At 38.5% G+C, this 24,250-nt stretch overlaps 1 protein-coding gene across 1 annotated transcript; it reads right to left on the reverse strand.

The window, feature by feature from the left end:
• Positions 1-5,791: 5,791 nt before the first annotated feature.
• On the reverse strand, positions 5,792-19,303 carry LOC311486916 (immunoglobulin-like and fibronectin type III domain-containing protein 1; the record flags this gene model as incomplete). The annotated part of the gene is made up of 19 exons (XM_084542937.1): positions 5,792-6,625; positions 7,480-7,776; positions 8,092-8,284; positions 8,471-8,550; positions 8,651-8,779; positions 8,867-9,046; positions 9,376-9,678; positions 9,829-10,122; positions 10,220-10,361; positions 10,533-10,672; positions 12,791-13,009; positions 13,227-13,499; positions 13,588-13,756; positions 14,109-14,222; positions 14,386-14,578; positions 15,626-15,819; positions 17,289-17,428; positions 17,779-17,901; positions 19,258-19,303. 19 exons carry the CDS (start codon positions 19,301-19,303, stop codon positions 6,288-6,290), a joined length of 3,567 nt encoding a protein of 1,188 aa, XP_084399063.1. The 3' UTR covers positions 5,792-6,287.
• Between the last annotated feature and the right edge of the window lie 4,947 nt (positions 19,304-24,250).

Consider the following 24,250-nt stretch of genomic DNA (forward strand, 5'->3'; position numbering starts at 1 on the left):
GCACTCTACTGATTTAAGATGCATTTTGGATTAAATTATACATCTGTGTTTGGGTACTTATCTGGACTCTCTAAACCAGTTGAAGGTGACTTTGAAGGTGACTTGGCACTATTTTATTCTAGTGTAAATTCTCTATAAAGCTTGAAAAGATGTACATATAGCCTGGTTTAAATATTTTCAAATAGTAGTTTCAGTGTCTGAATGAGACACACAGACAATCTAAATACATAAAAAAAAAAAAATTGAATTGTTGAAATAATGTCTGTCCTGAAGAAGGTTGACTCTGTGAGACTGTTATACTGCTATCCTCCCAGTGTTTTGTTTTCTTGTTTTCTTTCTCTTTCTAACATTTCAAATGTGTGATGACTCAGTACACAAGGCAAGTTCATCCAGCAGCTGTTGAAGTCACAAACTCCAACCCACCATCTGTTACTTCTTTTCCTGTACAGACATCATACCTCGTAATGACTCAGAGCTGCTTCATTCACCCTTGGGCTTGCATGCTTAGTTTATTGCTGCCTTATATGGATAGGTCAGACAACTAATTATCATAGTAATGCTTGCAAATCAAATGTACATGTTTAATTAAAAAACTACACAGTAATCACTCACAGAAACAACTCAATATAATTCAGTCCAACTCAATGCTACCGCATAAGAAGCCCCCTTTCCTCTATGTCTTACCTTTACCCCACATCACTATCGAGTACAATGTCATAAAACCACATGCAGACACATGTAAGGACTTGGGTCATACTGCTTATAAAAACAGAGATAAACACAAACATAGATTTGATTAAAAACAGGAAACATATTGCATTATTATTGTCCAGGGCCAATGACGTCACTATCGTGTAACTGCAGCAAAAATTCTAAATACAGAAACATCCAAGAATGAGGGGGGGGAAAAGGTAATTTACATGGAGGCGCCAACTGAAATGTTTAACAAAATGAAATGGAGAGATGGTCAGATAAATTCAGGGTAGGGTACATGAATACTGTGCTGCGAACAAAATACTGCCATTTCCACAGTCAGATCAGGTGCCAGCTCTCATCTAAACCAGAGTATTTTATTGTACTGAGAACATACCAGACATGGACAATCCTCTATTGTTTGTTTCATGTCTGTAAGAACAACTATGGAGTCAGGCTCAGACAGTGAGTTCATAAGAGGAAAACTGCTACAGTAAAGTCATTGGTCTAACTTGTTATTATACGTGAGTCAACTTTAGATTACTCATTTTGCATCATTTCTTTCCAACAGCCGTACTTCAGTTTGAGGCCATATATTGAATATTCATCAAACTGTATGTGTCATCTCTCAAGGGGTTGATTTACGCTCTTATCTGAATGCAGGCAGGATTCTTGTAACCTTCCTCCTCAAGCATTGATTCACACATAATCCAAGTCTGGTAGGACAGCAGTCAGTTGTTTCCTTCTGCATACCAATTGCCCCTGGAAGAACTGTTGGATTCGGGCAGAAGCAAACTTGAGAACACCTTCAGTGCGAATTTGTTGGCTGTATAAAGCAGATATCCCTGTCATAAACCTCTCTGAGCCACCCCATGCGCCTGTAGAATGAGTGTGAATGGCTTTGGGCAACCTGGAGGACGCTTGCTTTAAAGTAGAAAATTAAATGGTACACTTCTTGTTCTAGGATAAGTCCTTGGAACTGTTCTCTCCATTTGAAGTGCTAAAGAAGTAGAATCTCAGATGTCAAATTAAGTGCAAATGTTGACTTTTTGAAATATCTAAGTAGCTCTTTCTTTCTTCCTTTTGTTCATTTATACTGTGCTTGCACATACTAGTAGTTTTTGTTCATTTAATGAGAAATCTAAGGCTTGTGAGGATCCAACTGAATGCCATTCGGATCAGCTAGATAAAGGTATGAACCTGAAACCTGACTGGAACCTGTGACAAACTGAAGGGACTGGAAGTAATTTATAAAGTTGTTGGTCATGGCCATGGTCCACACATCAGGACAAAAGCCAAGTAATCAAAGGGTACAGAGTAGACAAACAAGTATAAAAACAAGTTTGAGTATTCCCAGGTGCACAATAACTGTGAGATGGAACGACCCTGGAATCATTAGGACTCTCTCCAAAGTTGACCATCTGGCCAAACTGAGAAACTGAGCAAAAATTAGCTTTGGTCAGGGAGGTGACCAAGAACCCATTGTTTGAAATCTTTAGACTGCAGAGATCAGAGAACTTGCTAAAAGGATGTCCATATATGCACCTAGCATTACAAATAGAGTATACAAAAAACAACACATGCACAAAAACGATTTCTTACATTTTCTGAACTTACCTAAGGGTTGTGGGTCCTGGTTCATGACTAAACTCATGTCGCCGTTTGTTGATTGTCTGATTGGACTTTTAGCGTGGCTGAAGAACAAACAAAATCTGTTGCAGTTATGTTGCTTGATTTCTCCAGTCCAGGTCTGTAGTTGTGCTTATTATTCTTTGGGTTAGAACCCACAAGGATAAATTTATGTTAAATGTTCTTGTCATCATAAACTTAAATTAAATAGCAGTAGCACAAAGTTACGCTAAAACCGTGAGATAAAACAAAAATATAGCAAAAATAGTTTTACTTTAGAAAGGGCTTGATTAAAGTAGATCTAAGTATATTTTTGAATATATTAGTTAATCAACTTTTTCTCGGTTAACTGATAAAAAGGCCAAAAAATAAAGGCTGAAAATAGCAAAGATGTCCATTAGAATCTCCCAAAACCCAAAGTTAACTGGATTTTGGACATTCATCTTATAAAATTAGTTAACTGATTAATCGTTTATGGTAATAGACTAAATTAAAAAGTGACTAATTGTTGTTCAGCTCTAATACAGTCATATTCAATATCATTTGGTTCTCCCTTGACGTGCACATGTACAGTCAAGGTCACATGCCTCAACTTGACCATTCTATAACTGCTGGGGTCATGAGAAACTGGTACACCTAAAAACTGGGTCACAGACCAGAAAAGGTTGAGAAACCCTGCCTTGCACCTTCTTCTCACATATCGTTGCCATATGACATCAGCCTGTCAAAGTGGTGATGCCTTGACTTCTGTGTGACTCGCAGAGACAGTTGGAGACATGCTGGGGCGCTGTAAAAGGGGAATGTGAAATCCCACCTAGTGGCTCACTCTTCCCAACCGCCTGTGGAGTCAACTGGCTGTGCCAGCGATTTAACTACTCAGGATCCAAACATAGATAGGAGCAAAATGTCTTTGCATCCAAGTGTTACGGTGGTGCACGTATATATAAATTAACATATATTAATATATAAATAAAAAAAATGTAATATCATCAACTCTTGGATATTATGTTTTGCACATCATCATCATTATTCTCATGAGGGGTCTGATATGAGCAACAGAAATGAACACTCATGTCTGGTTGTATTTTGTTGTGAAAAAGGACATATGTTATTTACAGATTTGAAAATCAACAAGTCTCCACGATTAATGAGATACTTTCCCTGAACCACAGGCAGTAAACTGGAGACACTACTTTTGCTGACATCGTCTAGTCCTTTAGAACACGTCAGCAGGGAATGGCAGTGGCAAGAAACTATTATTGTAAGGTTTTTTAATCATTCAGTTAGTTGAGTGATTATCTTAATGTCTGCAGAGCTGAAAGGTTTTTAATTAGAACAAAATGAGCTCTATCTCAAGATTATGGCCATATGGCTTTTTACACAGTGCTTAATTTTCAAGACTATACAAGGAACACTGAAAGATGTGAAAAGGAGTATCTGTCCTTCAACATCTACAACCCAGCAAAAAATATATTGAGGCTTTGATGTGTCACACATTATGCAGTGCAGACTGATCATAGGCTGCTGCTCAGCCCTTTGTTAGTTACGGGACGTGAGTTGGGAAGGTCACATTCCTCAGTGAAATGTGGACACTGTTGAGATCTGTAATATTAATTAAAGATAATGGCAAGAGGTCCAGGAAACTGATTTCACACTTCACAATATAAAGTATCAAAAAGTAGCGGTATAGTACGACATTACTCCTTATCGATTTTAGAAAACCTTGAACGTGTTAAATAAAAATGTATATCTATGTCATTAATATCTGGTTGTGTTTTTGTCTCCTTCCTCTTTTCTTTTTGTTAGACATAGTTAAATTCTGCTGCATCAAATGTGTTTTTCAGTCTATAAACCTAACCTAATATTTATCTATTTTATCTATCTATGCACCACATTTTGTCTTAAACACAGAGCTGAAGAATGTTCTAGAATTGGTTTGTACTATTGTCCGTACCTAATAATGGTCTTTCATCAAATTATGCCTTTTGTTGTACCATATTTAAATAATCTTTTAGTTAACCCAACCTGTTGTTGCTTTTGGTTGTTTGATTAAATTTGGAAACATTGATACTGGATATTTCCCATTTAAAAAAACAAACAAAAACAAATTAAAATTGTACTTACTTTCCGTTCTTTGTCGTCAGCTATGTGCCTTCGGCTTGTACTCTTCCAACTATCCAATATTTCAAAGGTGACACCCCTTTTTGTTCGGTGATAAACGTTTGGAGCGGATAGAAACCCTTACATGGCTGAGATGTAGTTGGTAAAAACCCATATTACAGCTGTAGTAAAGGGTGGAGGTTCCTCTTACATATCCCTATGAAAGCGATCACTTTGCAGTTGGCACTGGAAATACATTATGACTGTTCATACAATCTGTTGTTGGACATATCAAGTCCACAGTTCTCCACCATTACTGTTGAGAGTATAAAAAACAGTTCAACCTGATGCATTAATATCAAGATTTGTATTACGTTAGATTTAAATAAAACTATGATGGATCCTAGCGTTATTTAAATGCCAGTCACATCAGTGACAGATATTACTATTCTTCATGGTCATGGTTGAGGCTTAGAGATTTATGCCTTTCCAATGTTCTGCATGTAACGGGCAAACCCCCTAACGAAAAGCTTTCGACTGGCAGCTTCACAAGGTCTCTAGGAATATGATCACTCTACTGTGCACTTCATTGGACAGTAAACATTAACATGAGACGTTTTATTTTGTAAAATAATCTCTGGTTTATATGAATGAATTCCAATTAACCTCCTTAAGCATCAACGGAAATTCTCGCAGCATGCCTGGGGTATTTAGAGGGTCACGTTGGACCTGCTGTGGCATTATAAAAAGATGGTTGCTCATGGTGGTGATGGCGGTGTGTTGGGACGTGGCGTGTTAAGCAGGTTTTTGGGTTCACATTGTCAGGGGTTAAATAAGCATGACACATCCAGGCGGTTTGAACAGTCACCCCAAGCTTGTTAAAGGGACCGTGAAATAACTGCAAGAAAAGCTTGATGACAAGAGTGGAGATAAACACAAATATCACCTCTGACCTGAAAGAGTAAATTGGGTAAGTACTCCTATGTAATGCAAATAGGCAGCAGTTAATAGTGGGAAAGAAACACTGATGCATAAATTCACTTTCATAAGAAAGACTAAAACCATGACATCAATGTTGTTCATGGCTGAGCTGTTTAATGAACAGGTTGCATCTAACTGCTTTTCTGCTTGTTGTAGATTATGTACTGTTAAGCATGGACTTAATTTGCAATTCCCTTGTTTGCACAATATAATATGTAATGTAAATGAACTGTATGCATATAGGTCTGTTTTGTGGATATATATATATATATATATACACATATATATATGTATGTATGCCTCAACCATGAACATGAAGAATACTGTACATGTCTCCCTGAAAGATATTGCTTTAATGACCGTAGATATTAAAAGGAACACTTTGTTTTGCAGCCAAGGACCTTCTTATAGACAATTTACTGCAGAGCTTGAGTGCATGTATACTATATTTGGAAATGCAATGAAAATGTGAACACTTGATGTAGTACTGTAAATTCTCATAGTGTGGAAGGCTCAGATCCTATAGGATCTATGTGCTGCTGGAAATACATGCAATGAAATGTGTTGATTTTATGATGGTCACTAAATTTGTCAGTTAACAATATATAATGTCGAATAATTAAGACAAAATTCCGTGAGAAGACAAAAAATACACTGCAAAAACATTTTTTGGGATTTATTGTAGTTTGCATTACATAACATTGCGTTAACAGTTTGGCACTTTACTCCTACTCATTCATTTTTCCTCATTTTCCAGAACATGTCAATATGAGGAAAAGCTCCATGAATACATCTTGTCATTTTAATCTGTGGAAAAAAGCAAAAATAATCATAAGAATAAACAGTTTCCACAAACCATGTCCGATAAAATTCCAACTCTTAAATTAAGGCTTACCTCTAACAGTAAGTTTAGTGGAACACTCTGCCTTGCCAAAAGAGTTGACTGCAACAACCTTATACTCGCCGCTGTCCTTCTGTCGGACTCTGAGCATATAGATGGAGCACACACCGAAAGAGTTGGTGATGTAGTAGTTATTGTCCGAGTTGATGCACACGTCATTCAGGTACCAGGATACGGTGGGCGTAGGGCATCCTCGGACGGCACACGTCATGAAGACTTGGTAACCTTTAGGTGGTGTGTGTACTTTCAGAGGGACCAAGATGGATGGAGGCCTCTCAAAGCAGACCTCCGCTGAGTTAACGCCACTCGAAGTGAGTTGAACTTAATGTGAAAAGAAGAATTTTCAAAAAATTGTATTTTTAGTCAACAAAGTTTCAGCAGTATGATTTGTGCTAACCTGACATCAAATAGCATTAGTATAACATTCACTGAGGGCATTCACACTGAAGGCTGTAACAAGTGAAAAAAATCTTCAAATCTTGCAAATGGTAGGACCAAGTTAGTGTACTTGTGATATTATAGTTTTCCACATGAATCGGACAAAACTTCAACATGTTTGAACTTGAAAAAAAAATGCAACTACTTATGCTGCATTCCAGAAAACTGGGAGGTCTGAAATTTCCGACCTCCTACTAAGAAAAGCGCTCTGGAATGCTACTTGAAGTCAGGGAAAATCAATCTACAGCGAATTCACGAGATGCAGCAGCCTGACATCACAGAACAATGGCGGCGCCCACGGACATGCACACCGTGAATGTTAAAAGATAATTTACCAGACTACAAAATGCATGACTTTTGCGTGAGGATATGTCACTATAATGTCTCTGCATACAGTTATTAGATGAAGTGTAGCCTAACATAACAAAACAACAAACGAGTCTGACAAAAAGAGAGGAGGTTTGTTGAGCGTCTACTGTTAGCTTTTAGCACAGACAGAAGGTTATCCCTTGCTGGTCAAAGAGACCTCAATTTCGATCATTGTCAGTAACTTCGGAAACAAAACAAATATCGTGGTCGGCCATGGTTGTTATTTATGTTCAACTACGTTCTCCTGGAACGCTTTAAGGTCGCGTCGAGTACTCTCCAAGTGGGATAAATCTGACATCCCAGCTTTCTGGAATGCAGCATTACACCTGCAATGATCAAACTGGCACAATCAAACTCTACTAACCCACCTCTGTTGCTGTTGGCGCCCCATGTGGGCGACTGAGATGGATCCGAGAGACCCATATCGTTCTTGGCGTAGATTCGGAAGTGATACTCTACCCCAGGAAGGATGTTGTTGGCCGTGTACGTGTTGCTGAAGAGTCTGTCTGCCACAGTCTTCCAGACTCTGGTGTCTGAGTCATGTTGAGAAACCATGTAGTGCAGGCGGTCGTCGAGCTCCTCGTCGGGAGAGGGAGCCCATGATACAACCACTCTGCCATGGACTGTTTGCTCTAGCTCCACTGGCCCTGGAGTCTTGGGTTCATCTAGCAACAAATATGATAAGACGCAGATTGTATTACAGGAAACGGGAAAAATCTTTTTTTTGCCGGGCAGTTTTCAGCATTAAGTGGCTACTTTAAACAGTCTATAATCTGACTTTACTTTGGAGCCATTGTGCTGCTCTAGATTTTTGTCAGGACTGCAGTTGCAACTAACAGCTGTGTTTTAACATATTTTGGGTTGCCAGTGTACTTTCGTGGTATTTAGTCATCCTGGACTGCTAACAAACATTCCCCAACAATAGTACTTAGAAACTATCACGCATTTAATATTAACAGTGTAAAACTGTTGTCCCTTACCTGTGACTCTAACCTCGATATCGAATGAAGCCTCACCCACAGAGTTTTTGGCTTTAATGGTATAGATCGCAGAATCTGATCGCTTAGATGAGGGAATTACAAGCTGAGACATTCCCTCTGTATTGATGATTTGAATCCACGGAGATATTGGCTCATCATCCTTCAGCCATGTTATCTCAGGCGGGGGTTCAGCCTGGAGATATCAATATTAGATAAATGAGGCACATGCAGTGTTGTCATTCCGTAACAAAGTCATCACTCAAGAATATGACATGCTGGAATGGGATGCTAAAATACAAAACGAAGCATAGATCGACATGATTTATTAGTATTAGGATTTTTACCAAAGGAGGACTCACAAATTTGAATTCCTTCATACCTCATAGCAAACTTTGACCCGAGCTGAATTTCCTGCTCTGATAACAATGAAGTCCAATGGGTCCTTAAAATGAGGTCTCACTGGTTGGAAAACACACAAAACATGAAATTCAAATAAAAATTAAATAATTTATTCATTGTGGTAATAAAAAAAAAAATAAAAATAGAAGCCATCACTTACTGTTAGGATTCTTTGCACACACCATTGCAGATGGAGGGCTGGCATCTCCAGCTCCTGATTCATTGATTGCTGAAACCCTGAACTCATACTCTGCTCCCTCTGTGATATCTTTGACTGCGTAGTTCACACCTGAAAATGAGATTCATGAAGTGGGTAAAAAATTGAAACAAGGGTAATCTAATCCAAACACTGTAGAATACTTTTGTTTAAGCAAACCTTCTATAGGCTCATTAAGTGCATTTAGGGCAACCCATAGATTTGTGTCCTTCTTGCGTTTCTCCAGTTGGTAACCAATGATGGGAACTCCCTTGTCGTCCTCTGGAGGGGTCCAGCTCAATTTAATACAGGTCTTGGAGGCGCTCACCACATTGGGGGCACCAGGTGGACCAGAGAGTACTAAGAAATGACAAATAGTCTAATTAATTAAGTGAGCTCATCATTAATAATTTAGAAGGAATTAAACACACAAGATAAATCGAGAACATCCACGCGTTATTACTGCAGGATATTGCGGACAATTTCTCATAGAGATTAAGCAGGTATTAGCAGCAAAGATAAAAGGTCGGCTTTCTACGGCGACTAAATAGTGCAAGTGATAAACGATTTGACACAATCGCAAAACTATCCAGAGGCGTTTTCATTTATTACAACCTTAGGGAGATTAACATGCTGAGGAATGCTAAATGAGACTTTTTTTTTCCTTTTTTTTTTGTTCTTACGCTTACTCATTATGCCAGCCATAATACTATCAGCCGTCTCCAGGGAGTCACTGGTGCCCTCTGGGTTTTCTGCATATATGCGGTAGTTGTATTTCTTTCCATGAGTCACATTCCTGTCTCTGAAGGTGGTCTTGTCAGACGAGACGTCTCCAAGTTTCGTCCACAGACCGTGTCCACACTGCTGCCGCTCTATAATGTAGTTTGTTACAGCGGAGCCGCCATCGTCTTTGGGAGGGTTCCATTTAATCTCAATTATTGATGAGGTGGTTTCAACAGTCTCCACTGGACCCTCCGGTGGACCCGGACGATCTGACAGAAAAATACAGTGTTAAGGTGGAGATTGTTTTCACAGTATGTTTGAAGATGGCTGTGGGTTTAGGGGGTAAACGAACACTAGGGTTTTTTTTTATCTCTCAGTATTTCTCACTTTTCTCATTAGATTTCATTGTGTTTTCCTACCAAGCACAATAAGCTGAGCTGTGGCCTCTATGGCCCCAAATGGGTTTTTGAGTTGGATCTTTATTTCCCCTGTGTCTGTCCGCAGGCAGTCTCTGAGCAGCAGCCGGCTGTGATTGGGCTCCCTGACGATCTTAACTCCTCCTCCATCTTTGAGCTCCGTGCCATCCTTAAACCAGCTGACCACCAAAGACTCCTGGGGTGGAAAGGGCATCTTGAAAGCAGCGTTCTGGCCCACCCTCACTATCACAGGTTTGGAGAACTTGTGGAGGTCGTCCGGGTCAAATTCAGGTACATCTAAGGAACCCCAAGCACACAGAGCACAAGTCTGTTTAAATTACTGTAAGTGCTGCCATTGAATACAGGTTTTGCAATAAGACAAAGTACTCTATACCTCCAACAGTGACCTTTCCTTGTGTACTCAGTTCCCCTGATGTGAATTTGTAAAGTCCAGTGTTGTCATTTGTGCAGCTTTGAATTGTGAGCTTATGACAACTTCCAGCTTTGGTTATGGAGATCCCAGCACCTTCATTTAGCTAAAAAAAAAAAACAAGGATTAAAATGAAGATTTTGTTTTTTTAAATTTTTAAAAAAAATTCTGTATTACATTCCTAATTAAAAAAAAAAAAGAAAGATGCTAAACTTCTTATCATGCCATTCTGTAGACTTTGTATTTTTTCCATTTAACTATAGTTTACGGGCTTTACCTGCTCTCCGTCTTTGAACCAGGTGCCCTCACAGTCCACGTTCATGTTCACACTTAATTCAGCTGGCTTTCCACGAAGAGCATAGATATCAGAGAGTCCGGAGGTAATTTTAGGTTCTAGACAACAAAAAAACAAAGTTACTCTCCACACAGCATATTAATTTATCATCTGAATAAAAAACAGTTAATAATGAATAAAATATCCGTAGTATTTATACTCACCGATCATGCATGTCACTTTTATTTTAAAATGTTACTCAGTCTTGAAATGTTTGTCCATCCTGCTGTTATTAAAATTAGATCCATAATCCTGACTTCAACAACAAATGTAATTTGTTGTAATGCACATAATGCACTTGAAAAACAGTGCGTGGAGTTTTTGTGATGAACCCAAGTTAAAAGGCAAGTTACTGACATTAAAAGCAAGCACAAATACAAGCAGCAAACATAAATCTTTGCAGACTTTAACAAAAAACCCAACAGGCTAACAGGAACACGTTTGCACGGAGCAACATGCTGGTTATAAATGAATCCTCGATTTTGTCACTTCACTCCTACCTATGTATGTATTGATGTTTGACTCAAAGGAAGACTATAGTCCATGTGTTGGAGTAAGATGTTACTGGGAACAATACAATTATGCAAGTAATGAAGTTACTGTGTTAATTTTAAAACAAACTTGTGCATTTTAAGCCTGTTAAGAGTTATCTTTTTTTTTTAAGATTGTGTTACTATTGTGTTTTTTTCAGCGTCAAATATCTGCCATACCACCATCACCATCCGCAAATGTTTGACCAGGCCTTTCACCACCTTTCATTCCTTCGGGTGAGTCTCCTGACATCAATAACATGTCATGTAAATGTCATGTAAACTTGCTTTAGTTTATCTGTGAAGGTGCTCCGTCATCCAAGTCATGTGTATATCCAAAATCTAAAATAGAGCTGCTGTTGTATATGTGATCCTCATTCATATGAGCTTCACTGTTCTCTTTTTATGTCTTACCACTTCCCGAGTCTCCAGCTGCTGTAGCTGCTGCTGCTGCTGAGGATGATGATGTATTGTCAGAGTGACCTATCAGTGATCACAGACAGCGTTAAAACATTTTAGATTTTTAAAACGTATTATTCTTTGTTTAGGGATGAATCCTCATTACTCTTGTTATTTTAGAGTTTTATTGTGTGTGATTTTCAAGCTTAGAGAAAGCCACTGAGCTGCAGAATAGTTGGAGGCTAGGTTGATGTTGCTTTAAATTTTAATGTAAATGTTTCTGCCAACCTCCAGGCGTTTCTCATCACACGCACACATTGTGTCTTAAATGTGAAATTTTAACAACAAAGCTGTTATTTTACAGTGAAAATTTGGAATAGACCTGTCTCACCGTGAAATCATGACAGTTTGTTCTCGTAAGCACAAAAAGCGTGTAGAAACAACCGGCACCTAACAGGAAATACTTGCTTTGTTTCGCTTACTGTGAACGTTAACGTTTTATGTTGCAGATGATGGCTTGTGCAACTTTAGAGCTTGAACAAAACTAAGAGATGCATTTCAAATTGCATGAGTTTCATTCTGAGCTAAAAGGAACAACTGACTGAGGGAAGATCCTCAAAACTATCACATGGGTCTTTGCGATTTGTTTCATACTTGTATTAAAAAGATACGTTATTGAGCACTTTTTAAAGGCACATATTAAGAAACAAAACATGAATGTGATTTTTTTTCTTTTTTTTTTTCTTTTTTTTTTAAACATTCAGCAAGATTTACATTGAGCCAACTCTGCGGCAGACGGTCACATAACGAACCGATCAGACAACACAGTGTATAAGCCGAAACATTACAGTGATCTCAGCATTGCATTAAACAACATTTAGCTGCGCAGACATTTATCAACATGAAGTCTGATGCCTAAACAAACTATGACTTCTGCCATTATATTTAAAAGAAATTCAGCTTTGAATGCATGCAAAGATTCTCACAGTCTTCTGAAGTGCTTACCAGTGCTTTTGACGTCCAGAGCCGATGAGTCCATTCCTAAGAACCATTGAGACCACTTAAAAATGTATTATTATATACAAAATCATAAAACAAAGATTTACATATTTGTAATAATAAATATCAATGTAAAGAATTACAGTTTGTATTATTATATCAGTATTATTTACTAAACTTCTGTCTTAACTAAAAGTCAGTCTTGGTGACTTTAATCTCCTTGTTTGTGGCATTAACACCGTGTTTCATAAATCTTTCAGTGGGAGTTCGTACCTGAATCAGGGGCTTTCAGTGGTTTAGCCTCAGTGGGTGCTGGAGGTGCAGCTGCTGCTGCAGCTTCTTTTACAGCTTTAATCTGTTCTTTGATTTCCTCTCTCTGCTTCTCTAATTTTCCTTGTTGCTCCTCTGCAATTTTCTGCAAATCCAACCCCGATCCTCCTGCTCTCGTTGTTTTCCTTGCTGACTTTTTCCCCTTTTGTGCATCTTTATCAGCTGATTTAAAAATTTTTTTTAAAAAAATAAATAAATAAAATAAAAAGCCAAGAGAGAGAAGAAAAGAAGATTCATGCTTAGTGCGTACTTCAAATGCCATATCATAACACAAAAAGCAATGATGGATCAGAAGAATCAGCAGTCTTTTTACAGTTTTATCACATTATCTATTTATGTTTATTGTCAGTGAGTCTTTCGGTGGAGGATAACCTCTTACCTTCAACAAGAAGCCACGCGTTGCACGATTTAATCCCTGCACAGGCCGAATAAATTCCTTTGTCTACAACCATACAGTCTTTGACCACCAGCCTATGAATGAGTTTGTCTTCTGAAACCTCAATATCATATTTATCTCCTTGTTCCAGGGGCACATTCTTGCCAAACCACAAAATCTTGGAAAAGGGGTTTGACAAGACACACTCGAACACTGCATCCTCTCTCTCTATTGCTTTCACTTCCTGAAGCTTCACCAAGAAATCCACCATGGGGACTGAAAAATAAATAAATAAATCAATAATTTGTTACATTTGCATGAAATCCAACTGGAAACACAGTTGATGTTATTTACTACTACTTACTTTTGAAATCTGTGGAAAACATATTTACACCCTCTACATCCAGCTGGTACAGTCCAGCATCTTCTGGCAAAAGGTCCCTCACACTGAAAATATACTTTTTTCCAGTATGTTTAAGGCTGTGCTTCATTTTATCTCCCAGCTCCTTTGTATAAGGAACCATTTCACCATCCTGTAAGGGAAGATAAACAATGTTATGTCCTTTGGGTTGGTTGAAATTGTCCTACATTGGTTATCAGTTGTAATTGTCATCATAGCAGGACCTCATCAAAATGTTTTCCAACCAGGATGATTGAAATTCCTAGCTGGTGAGTCCAAGGATGTTCTTCCTTCCTAGCAAATGCTCCATCTGGTTCTAATTTGAGTGAAAAATATCCTTGACGCATCCTTCCAAGTACTAGCCAGATTACAGGTTAACTATGGTATTTCAGGGCCCCTATAGGATGGCTCCTTTATTTAAGTGGCTTCTTGACCTATTATGTAGTAGGGTGCTAGCAGATGTAGGGTTTTATTTTGACACTAACCTTGTACAAGTAAATAGAGCTGCTTGGTTCGATGAGGTCCATGTCGATCTCAAAGGATGCAGTTCCATCTGCATTGACCTGAATTGGTTTCAGGTTAGAAATGCTCTTGACAAACTGGGGGGGAAAAAGCAGACATTTTCTTATAATTTATATCTGATTAAGAGGCAAATAATTACCTTCTACTGCCACAGTGAACTTAAAACACTCTAAGAATGTAAAGTCAACATCAGCATCAAATCTCATGATGAAATTTGTGCAAAGATCACAAATCACCGACCTCTGCTTGTTCTTCCTCTCGCTCTTTTTTCATTTCATTCAGTTTCTTGAGCATCCAGCGAAAGTCAGTTACTCCAAACTCTGCACACACTTTCTCGTAGTCTTTCTTATCAGCGCTGAGTAAAATCTCCCAGAATTTAGGATCAATCTCTCCCTCTTTTCTCTCGGGTTGATCAGATTTGGGACGGATCTTGCTAGAAAGTGAAATACAGCGCAGTCAGTTTAACAGCCTTGTAAATCTATAGACGACACACAGCCGTCAATATGAGAAGCTCACCTTTTCCTTTTTAGAACAGTTTTAAAATCCCCATCGGTGGTGCCAACTGCTTTTTGCTGGGGTTTGTTCTTTTTGTAACCAACTAAAAACAGAAAAGAGAATTCTTACTCACTCTAATATTTCGTTGGACCGCCTTTAGCTTTGATTACAACACGCATTCGCTGTGGCATTGTTTCGATAAGCTTCTGCAATGTCACAAGATTTATTCCCATCCAGTGTTGCATTAATTTGTCACCAAGATCTTATATTGGTGATGGGAGAGTCTGACCACTGTGCAAAGCCTTCTCCAGCACATCCCAAAGATTCTCAATGGGGTTAAGGTCTGGACTCTGTGGTGGCCAATCCATGTGTGAAAATGATGTCTCATGCTCCCTGAACTACTCTTTCACAATTTGAGCCCCATGAATCCTGGCATTGTCATCTTGGAATATGCCCGTGCCATCAGGGAAGAAAAACTCCATTGATGGAATAACCTGGTCATTCAGTATATTCAGGTAGTCAGCTGACCTCATTCTTTAGGCACATAATGTTGCTGAACCTAGACCTGAGCAACTGCAGTAACCCCAGATCATAGCACTGCCGCCACAGGCTTGTACAGTAGGCCCTAGGCATGATGGGTGCATCACTTCATCTGCCTCTCTTCTTACCCTGGTGCCCCCATCACTCTGGAACAGGGTAGATCTGGACCACATCACCTTCTTCCATTGCTCCAAGTCCAATCTTTATGGTCCCTAGCAAATTGAAGCCTTTTATACCCAGTTAGCCTCACTGATTAGTGGTTTTCTTAAGGCTACACAGCTGTTCAGTCCCAATCCCTTGAGTTCCCTTCACAGTGTACGTGTGGAAATGCTCTTACTTTCACTATTCAGCATAGCCCTGAGTTCTACTGTTGTTTTTCCTCAATTTGATTTCACCAAACGTTTAAGTGCTCGCCAATCACAATCAATCAGAATTTTTTTCCAACCACATTTCTTCAGTGCAGTGAATGAATGTGCTATATAATATAATACGTTCCTTACAAACTAATTCCATATTCCTAACAGTCAAACGCTGCTTACCTTCAATTACATTTAAAACAACCGTAACAATGGCTTGTCCATATTCATTAACGGCAAAGCATTTATAGGTATCAGCTTGATCCGGCTTAACATTTGGCATCTGGAAGATACAAGACATGTTTAATGTCAATTAATCAATCAATTTTTATTTATAAAGCACTTTAAAAACAACACAGTTGGCCAAAGTGCTGTACACAGTCATGAGAATAGATAAAACATGTAGAAGAAGTAGAAACAAAATCAAAATCTTAAAACAAACAGTTTTAAGAGAGGATTTAAAAAGAAGAAGTTAGTCTGCCTGGCTGATGTGCAAAGAAACTGAAAAGGCGTGGCCACCTCTCAACTTGCTCTTTGTCTTAGGGACAACCGACAATGACCGATCTGCCGACCTGAGAGGGCGTGAGGGAGCGTACGGCTGGAGCAGGTCGGACAGATACTGTGGGGCGGGGCCATGAGCACATTTAAAAACAAATTTTAAAATGAATCCGAAAACAAACCGTGAGCCAGTGAAATGCCGATAAAATTGGGTTCTTGTTTACTGGCACCAGTTAAAAAGTGATGTCTGGCAAAACTCAACATGTGATTATAAGAAACATAAACGGTTTCACTTTGGCCAGTTGAAAAAATAAATAAATAAATAACTGGACTTCACCAGTAAGTTTAACCTGTGTAATGTAATGGACTCTGCTAATCAATTCTTTCTTTTTATTCAGTGGTTCTGATCCTGTATGCTTTTGTGAGTACTGGATCAGCGGAAGAAGCTGTTTCCACTTTACCCAGTAGTTCTAGCAATCCGTGTTAACCTGTCTCCCCGTTTGGTTGCTAGATATTGTGCGCTCTCATTGCATGAGGTGTTAAGGTGTTAAAATCAAGTGCCAACAACCACAGCTTGAAATTAAAGCCAGCAAGGAAGTAGCTTGAAGTGAAATGCCACTGATGGCTGCCTGCTGCTGGATGCTTTTATCTTAATATTCAGTCTATGGTTAAATTTTGATTTGAGGCCTGTGTAGCTGACACAAGTAGTTTAAACAAAGTAGTAGTAGTAGTAGATTAAAAAAAAATATAAACCTAGGGGTAACACTGCCATATTTCCAGAGTAGTTATGCTACTCCACACTATACTGTTTTTATCTTTACCCACGGGCAACTGAAGATAAGTTCCTGTGATTGGGGAACCGATTCTATGCACTATCCACTGAGCGGTAATAGAAATAGATACAAAGGTCTTTGTGACATCCTGCACATGGCTGACCAGTTACAGAGACTTCTTGTTGGGTCGATGCAATTTTATTTACACATTTTCAACCTCAATCACTTGTGAGTTGACTGGGTGTGAGGTTGGACTTGTTTTGCCCATTCCATAAAACTGATAGGATCAGTGAGAGTAATTGACAATGCAAAAAGGTCAGAGGATTGGTGACCTTGATGTAATCAGACACCTTCTTCTTCTTCCTCCTCTTCTTCTGTCTTTCTCTTTATCTGCTTCTTTCCGTGTGCTATTTTTACCACCCCTTGACATCAGCATGTGGCTGCAAAGTCTCACTGTGATTTGATAGTCCCTATCACTTGCCTCAAATGTATGCTCATTGGAGTTGGGATCGTATTTGGTCTGGTATCTCGATGTATCAGACACTTCTCCATTATTTCTGCTCCATGTTACGTTCGGCTCCGGATCTCCGGTCACGATGGCTTTGAAAAAAGCAAATTTACCTGTTTTGAAAAAAGAAAGACACAGGTCAACTACTGGAAACAATCAAGAGATGCAGTAACGCAGAGCTTGACCAGTGCCTGTATATAAAACACCAACACCACGTTGCAAATGCAAAATTAAGATGTGTCTTATGTGGAATGATTTTGATCATCTTGTCACTTGTCTTGGCTTGAAATCACTGTGTTTAATTCTGGCACAGATCTCAACAGGTGTCGACTGCCAAGGCTCTTCTCTGACCTTGCACAAAACCCATGCATCTAATCCATTATGCAAAATTATGTAAATCCCACTGTGGAATATTTTTCGCTGATATCAATATTTAAAGTGATTCTTTCGCTGTAAGTCTCACCCTCTTGGATGGTCAAAGCAATCGGCTTGCGGGTGAAGTCTGGATGGCTCTTTCCCTCTGGCAGCGTCTCGATATACTGTGTAATCATCACCCCGGGGACCTTGGATTTTTTCTTGATCCCCACTGTTGGCATCGGAAAATGGAATGTCAGTGACAAACACGTTTGACAGGTAGAACGAGGAAGAGGGATGAAAAACAAGACCATGATCAGATCCAACCTTAGAAATCAGTCATTATTTTATAATCAAATCATCACCCTGAATGAATCATGCTGAAAATACATTCTAATACTTGACATATTAGAATGTTAATGTTACTCAGTTTTTCATAATTCTCACTGACTGCGGCTTATACAGCGCGAATGTGTTCAGTGCATTTACATTTAAATATTATTTATCTTTTTACCCTTTTCCCGTATGAGTCCATGCCTAACGTTCAACCGCAGAACAAGAATATAGTGATGCACATATATATCTGGAACCAAAATATATGTGGGCTCGTATAGTTTATTAATAAATCCATTGCATATAAGTTCTTCATGCCTTTGTGAGCAATAGATCGATGATGACAGATTTTGTTGTCCCCTAAGCCTACCTTCTTTACCATTGCAATTTTCTGCATCAGGATCTAATAAAGCACGTTGAAGAACACATAAAGCACATATCAGCACGGTATTAGCAGTGTATTATAAATTACACTTAATAATTAAACTGGGGGACAAATATACTTGAGCAGCAGCAGGTTAACTCAATAAGCAAATGAATCTAAGTCACATAAGCACAGGTTAAACAGAAATACGTTTCTTAAGACATGTTTCTTCTTCCCTGTCAAGTTGTAGCATTATGCGTTAGGAAATGTGTAATATAACAATGCACACAAATACAAATGGAATATATCCAAAGAAGCATAAATCTTGTAAAGTCAAGTGTATAACAGTGCTTTGATAACGCCACGTAATCCTTTAAGATAAATCAATTCACAAATAATATTAAGAGTTAGTGCATATATTCACAGCGTTCTTCATATTCATGGATAGATCCCCTTTCCAGCCTGATTCTGTCTGTTCGGTGAAACTGTAACCTGGAAATGTTCTGCGTTATTACTTTCTCAGTGGCTGTCAACGATATCACATGCTGACTGAAACAGCTTTGTACTAAATATATTTCAGAAATACTTGTGTGAGCCTTTCTAACCCATCAACCCCAGGCAACATCCTAGGTTGAAGTCAATTACATAGAATTGTACAAAGTAAAATGGATGCATGGCAGGTTTCTTTTACATTTGAAGGTCCACAGTGTTCACACGTTATTAGAAGAATGAAACCTTTTTTCTAAGTTCATATTAGTGGTTCTATTTGGTCACTTGTGTTGCAGTAGATCCTCAGAGTTTGGAATGAAGGAACAAAAATAAGATGTTGTGCAGACTCTCTAGTTTGATGTCTTCTTTTCCTTCCTACTTCAGAAAATGAGACAATCTTACCTTGGCCAGTGCCTGTCTCCTCTGTCAGTTTTGATTTTTTAAACATCTTGAGTCCTTTGTTTCCTGGATGGATTCAGAAAGATGTCCTTGCCTGTAATAGACAATGGGTATTTTTTATATACGCATAATAGATAAAAACACATAAAAAAATTATATTTTTTTAAGGATTCTGTTAGGATAATTGAGTTCAGGATGTTGTGCATCAGAGCCTCAAATGACTGGCCTTACTCCGAAAATTTTGTGCAGGAATAGCAAAGGTACTTATCCAGTTTGACAATTACAAACCCCAACAACAGGCCAAATGCCTATGCAAAGACACAAAACCGGATCGTCTGTGTCATATCATGCACTTGCAGTATGCTGAGGGTCACATTAAAAGAGAATAAAATCCTCCTTAAAATAGAACTGATGTCGGATTTCAAATTAACGTCATGATATAAACTAGGGTTTTTGTTGCCCTCTTAAGCAGCAGGGTGGCGTGTTACGCAAATGATAACATGTAAATGTACATTCTTTTTTATGACCTGTCAGTTTCATTCGTAGCGGGGGATCCTGACTGGCACATAGCAATCTTTCGTTATCCACGTGGTTACTAAACTTAGAATGACAAATGTCTCTTCACTGGAATAGACTGAACAATAATTTTAATGGATTCAGTGTTGCTGGGGTTTAAGGGGATTTGCAGAAATGTTATGTTGTCTGGTTAGGAAAATATGGATTGAAATACACAAAAAAATTAATTACACAAAGAATACCTCTTATATTTGCTTCTTATCTTTGCTTCTCCACATTAAATCATAAGAGTACATGCTACATCTATTATTTTTATCAGTATTGATTCTAATAAAGAGTCTGTCTTCTTCTTCTGAGCGCTGTACTAATGTGGTTTCAGCCCAATTAAGACATTTCTTATAACCAACTTAACCGTTTAGATGACACAAAATAAAATGAATGATAAATGATAAATATGTATGGTGGAACTGTTCTGAAAAGTGAAGCCAAAGCGAGTAGATCTCCCCCTGGTGGCTGGCTGCAGTATAGGTCATAAGCTCCACCTCCTCCATGTTAGTGGATGGGACTTGGGTCAAACTAAAACACGTGTCAAATATTTTTTTTTTGAAGGATGGTTTCTGTCATTTTAAGTAGTCAGAAAAATGTTGATGCATGTTCAAGTGTAATTTCTTGGATAAGTTTCGTTTTAGTTAGTTGTTTGACGCTATAGAAACAGGATGTGACATACCAGTTGCCATGCCAACTGCTCCGTAAAGCTCTACAACCGATACAGCATCCTCCAGCAGTGTCACCTTAATTTGTAAGGGTCATCATATCTGTCAAAGAAACTAACAGATACTACTGAAAGGCTGACCCGGTGATTGTTTTAGACCTCGATACCCTTGCTGATACAAAGGGCAAGCTAAATTTACATTCAGACATGTGTCACTACCCCAAGTTTCATGTACAGTATTTACACACGCCTAGCACCACCATCTTTAGGTGTGTGATATTCTAGGGTTTCTGTGGTTCATGGCTGTTGGAAGATGAGAAAACTGGATTGTAATGTGATAGGTCACATGCCGCATTAAACTGTGAACATCCCATCTCCAACGTCTTGATATGCTTGTAAATCAGCGTTGACATGTCGACTGAGCTCAGTGTAGCGAGTTTAGTGACTATAAATCACCATATTCTATGTTCTGAAGCACACAAGGGTTGTGTAATTGACCTTAATTTAAAATAAAATCAAGGTTATTGTAATTTTACCATACATATATGACTGTTATAATCTCTGGGCTCAGATTCAACAAAAGTTATCGATAGATAAATGAAAACACTATGTACACAAAACTCACATCACACAGTCTCTGAGTTAAGCATTCCTAAGACGTCGAGTGCAAGTCAAAATGATGACAATGACAGAATAAATTACCCTACTCTGCCCAAACTACTGACATTTTCGACAGTTTTCAATTTGCATGTGTCAAAAGAGAAAGCGTTGCAATAAATATGCTACAGCCATACCTAAATGAACCACAATCAGAACTTTACGTAACTTGAAACTGCTTGCCACTTAAAATTTGTGATGAGCTCTTAATTTACCATTATATTTTTGTGCAGATGTATTCCCTAAGTTTTAAGACTGCTTAAAATGAAAATGTTTTTGCTCGGCTTTTGACATACTCCAACGCCCTCCTTGTAGTGAAAGTAGTTTTTATGGGTTTCACATGGCCTGTGCGGCTTGTTGGTGTTAAAGCCACCAGCTGCTCCCGTGACCAGTGCTGAAATATAGCACGGGACAGCATACTCAGAGACTGAGGGCATCATAAAAATGATTAAAAGCTAGCCACTGCTATGGGCATGTTCAGGAAGCAAGCGGCTATGTAAGGAGTTAACGTTGATGCTGAGAGTGTCGCTTTTCTTAATTTGGGTTATTAGGTAGTTACAGTGTTAGTTACAGTTGCAGAGATTTAATGGTTTTTAAGAGCCGTAAAAATAGAGAGAAAGATGAGTGGATAAGACATCGCGAGGGATTAAAATATTTAGTTTGATCCTACTAAAATCTAGACATGTTTGGGTGCGTAAAGCTGCAACAAATAGTACAAAGGTTGTTGGATGATTGAGAACATATAGGTTGAATTATGAATATATACTTTATATTTTTGTTTTGTCAACTTACTTAGAAAAAAAAGTACATTAGACCCAGTGACCACAGAAAGTTTGTCTGTTAATTTGAAATGTTGTGAGCAGTCACCATTTCAGTCGGAAGGTTGCATTAGCATATATTTGCATTTTCTAAACTTTAGGAACAGACTCAGGTAGCCTCTAGAGTTTTCATTTAAACTTGCACAAACCTTATACAAAACATGTATTAAGGGCAAATTAGAAAACCATTCAACCAGACAGCTCAATTTTGTTTATGGGCAATCATTAGAACTTAGTGTTGTCTTTGGACCGAACGTTAAGAGGGATTCATGTCCAGCACTGCAGCCATCTGTCAATACTTAACATCTTCATTTAACACTGGTGCTGTGTGCAAGATGAATGATGAACTCACCTCAGTTCTCCTCTAATCCTCTTCAGTGGTGCTGCTTCCCAGTCTGATATTTGAGTGTTGCCTCACTGTTGCCTCTACAAGCTATTAAATCCTTACAGGAATGCCAATGACTCTGCGACAAGCTCCTACGTTGTCAGACGTGGTGCCTGCCAAGAAAGGGGATTGCTTTTTTGTTTTTGGCATAAATCACAACCTGAAGAAGGTGGGAGGGAGGAAAGACTGTAAGCCTCACCCTCGGATGGCCATAGCTTTGGCTTGTTGGTGTCAAATGTAAGAGCTTCCTCAATTGATGTATACATACTAGATGCTTTATTGTCTTCTCATGGCAGTTAAAGACCATTTAAATTATTGCTTTTACTTAACTGGCATATTGCCATGTTGCCTATTACACAGGTGCTTTTGAAAACATCATCTAAACATACAGTATATTTATCTACTTCTCAAATGCTTGACCAACTTCACTATTTCCCATTTCAAACTATCCACTCACAACATATGCAGACTAGTACGGGTACATGTGTAAGACAGCCCACTGAAGACATTCACAATCAAAAAGCAAAATGCAGCCCGTTCATTTTTTTTTTAAGATATAAGACCACCTATGGTGTTCTATTAATATTTTAATATATCTTTGAACAGAAAATGCACATTGACACTTGGACACTTTGACACGCTCCCAGTGCATTTCTTTGCCGTGTTTACTGTATATAAAAGGAGAATAGCCTTGTTGCTCCCGCCCTTGCATCTTGGGAAGGATGTTTAGTTGTGGTAATGAAAATTATTTTTGAATTAAGTTATATATTTAGTTTATGTAGAGTGAAAAAGTATCACTATTAAGTTGATTGCGCACCCATAGCTTTGCTTTCCATATTAGGCAAGCATTTGCAGGAGAATTGGGTCAATATTAGTGTGCATTTAAGTTCTGAACAGTTTTGCGTTTGCTAAGTCGCTAAGTTTGATCATACTCAAAATCGTGGAGCTGAAAGTAAAAACACATTTATTGTCCGACTAGTGTTGACAGACAAATATGCTTATGGTGACTCTCTTGTGGAATTACGAGAAGAACAAAGCCTTATGTTACTGTTTAGATGCACGGATGAGTCCTGCTGACACCAGCTAAAAATACGGTGCTTTTATTGGGTGAGGTCAGGCTCCTTGTAGAAGTGTTCAAAAATTGGCAGGTGACTGGCAGACTATTTCTAATTTATGGTTTATTGATGATGTGTTTTTTTGTGTTTAAATCTAAGTAAGCACTTACATCTGGCTGTCTCTGTAAGCATTGTGTAAGACTATCTCACCTCGTATCTATGACCATCTATTTGAACAATCTGGTCTAATAGATGGCAGCGATGAATTAACAATGAACAATTCTCTAATAATGAATATTTCCCATGCCAGAGTAAGATGAGGTGTATCTAATTATGTATTATTTATATTATTAGTAGTACTTTGAACATGAACATATGATCAATGATTGATCAACACATTCAGGCGACTTTCTTTCTTTGCATTAAAGCAGCCTTGTTTGTTCACAGTATAAGAAGGGAGTGGTTTCTGCACTAGCCTTATAGTAAAATTAAAACAATTCAGTAAACAATCAGTAAGGGTGGTGTAAGTAAAAGTCATTTTTCAACACAGAGAAATATACTTCCTGTTGAACACTCTGACCACCTTGAGGGTATTTACTTACATGTCAGATTCCTCATGGAGTCAGGATTGCTAGCACCTTAAACCGCCTCCCAGTTATTGTGGTCTTAGTAATAACAGAGCTATGCCCAGTTTGAGCATGATTGTGTGTGTGTGTGTGTGTGTGTGCGTGGATATTTCCAGCCGTGCAGTAAAAGCGGATGTGTGGCACAGGAACTATGACTGTTCTCAGGCATGTAAAGCTGATACGAGAGGCTTGATGTTCTTGAAGGCATTTATTGCAGAAGGTCACCA

This window comes from Chelon labrosus (genome assembly GCF_963514085.1).
Source record: "Chelon labrosus genome assembly, chromosome: 4".
NCBI lineage: Eukaryota > Metazoa > Chordata > Actinopteri > Mugiliformes > Mugilidae > Chelon > Chelon labrosus.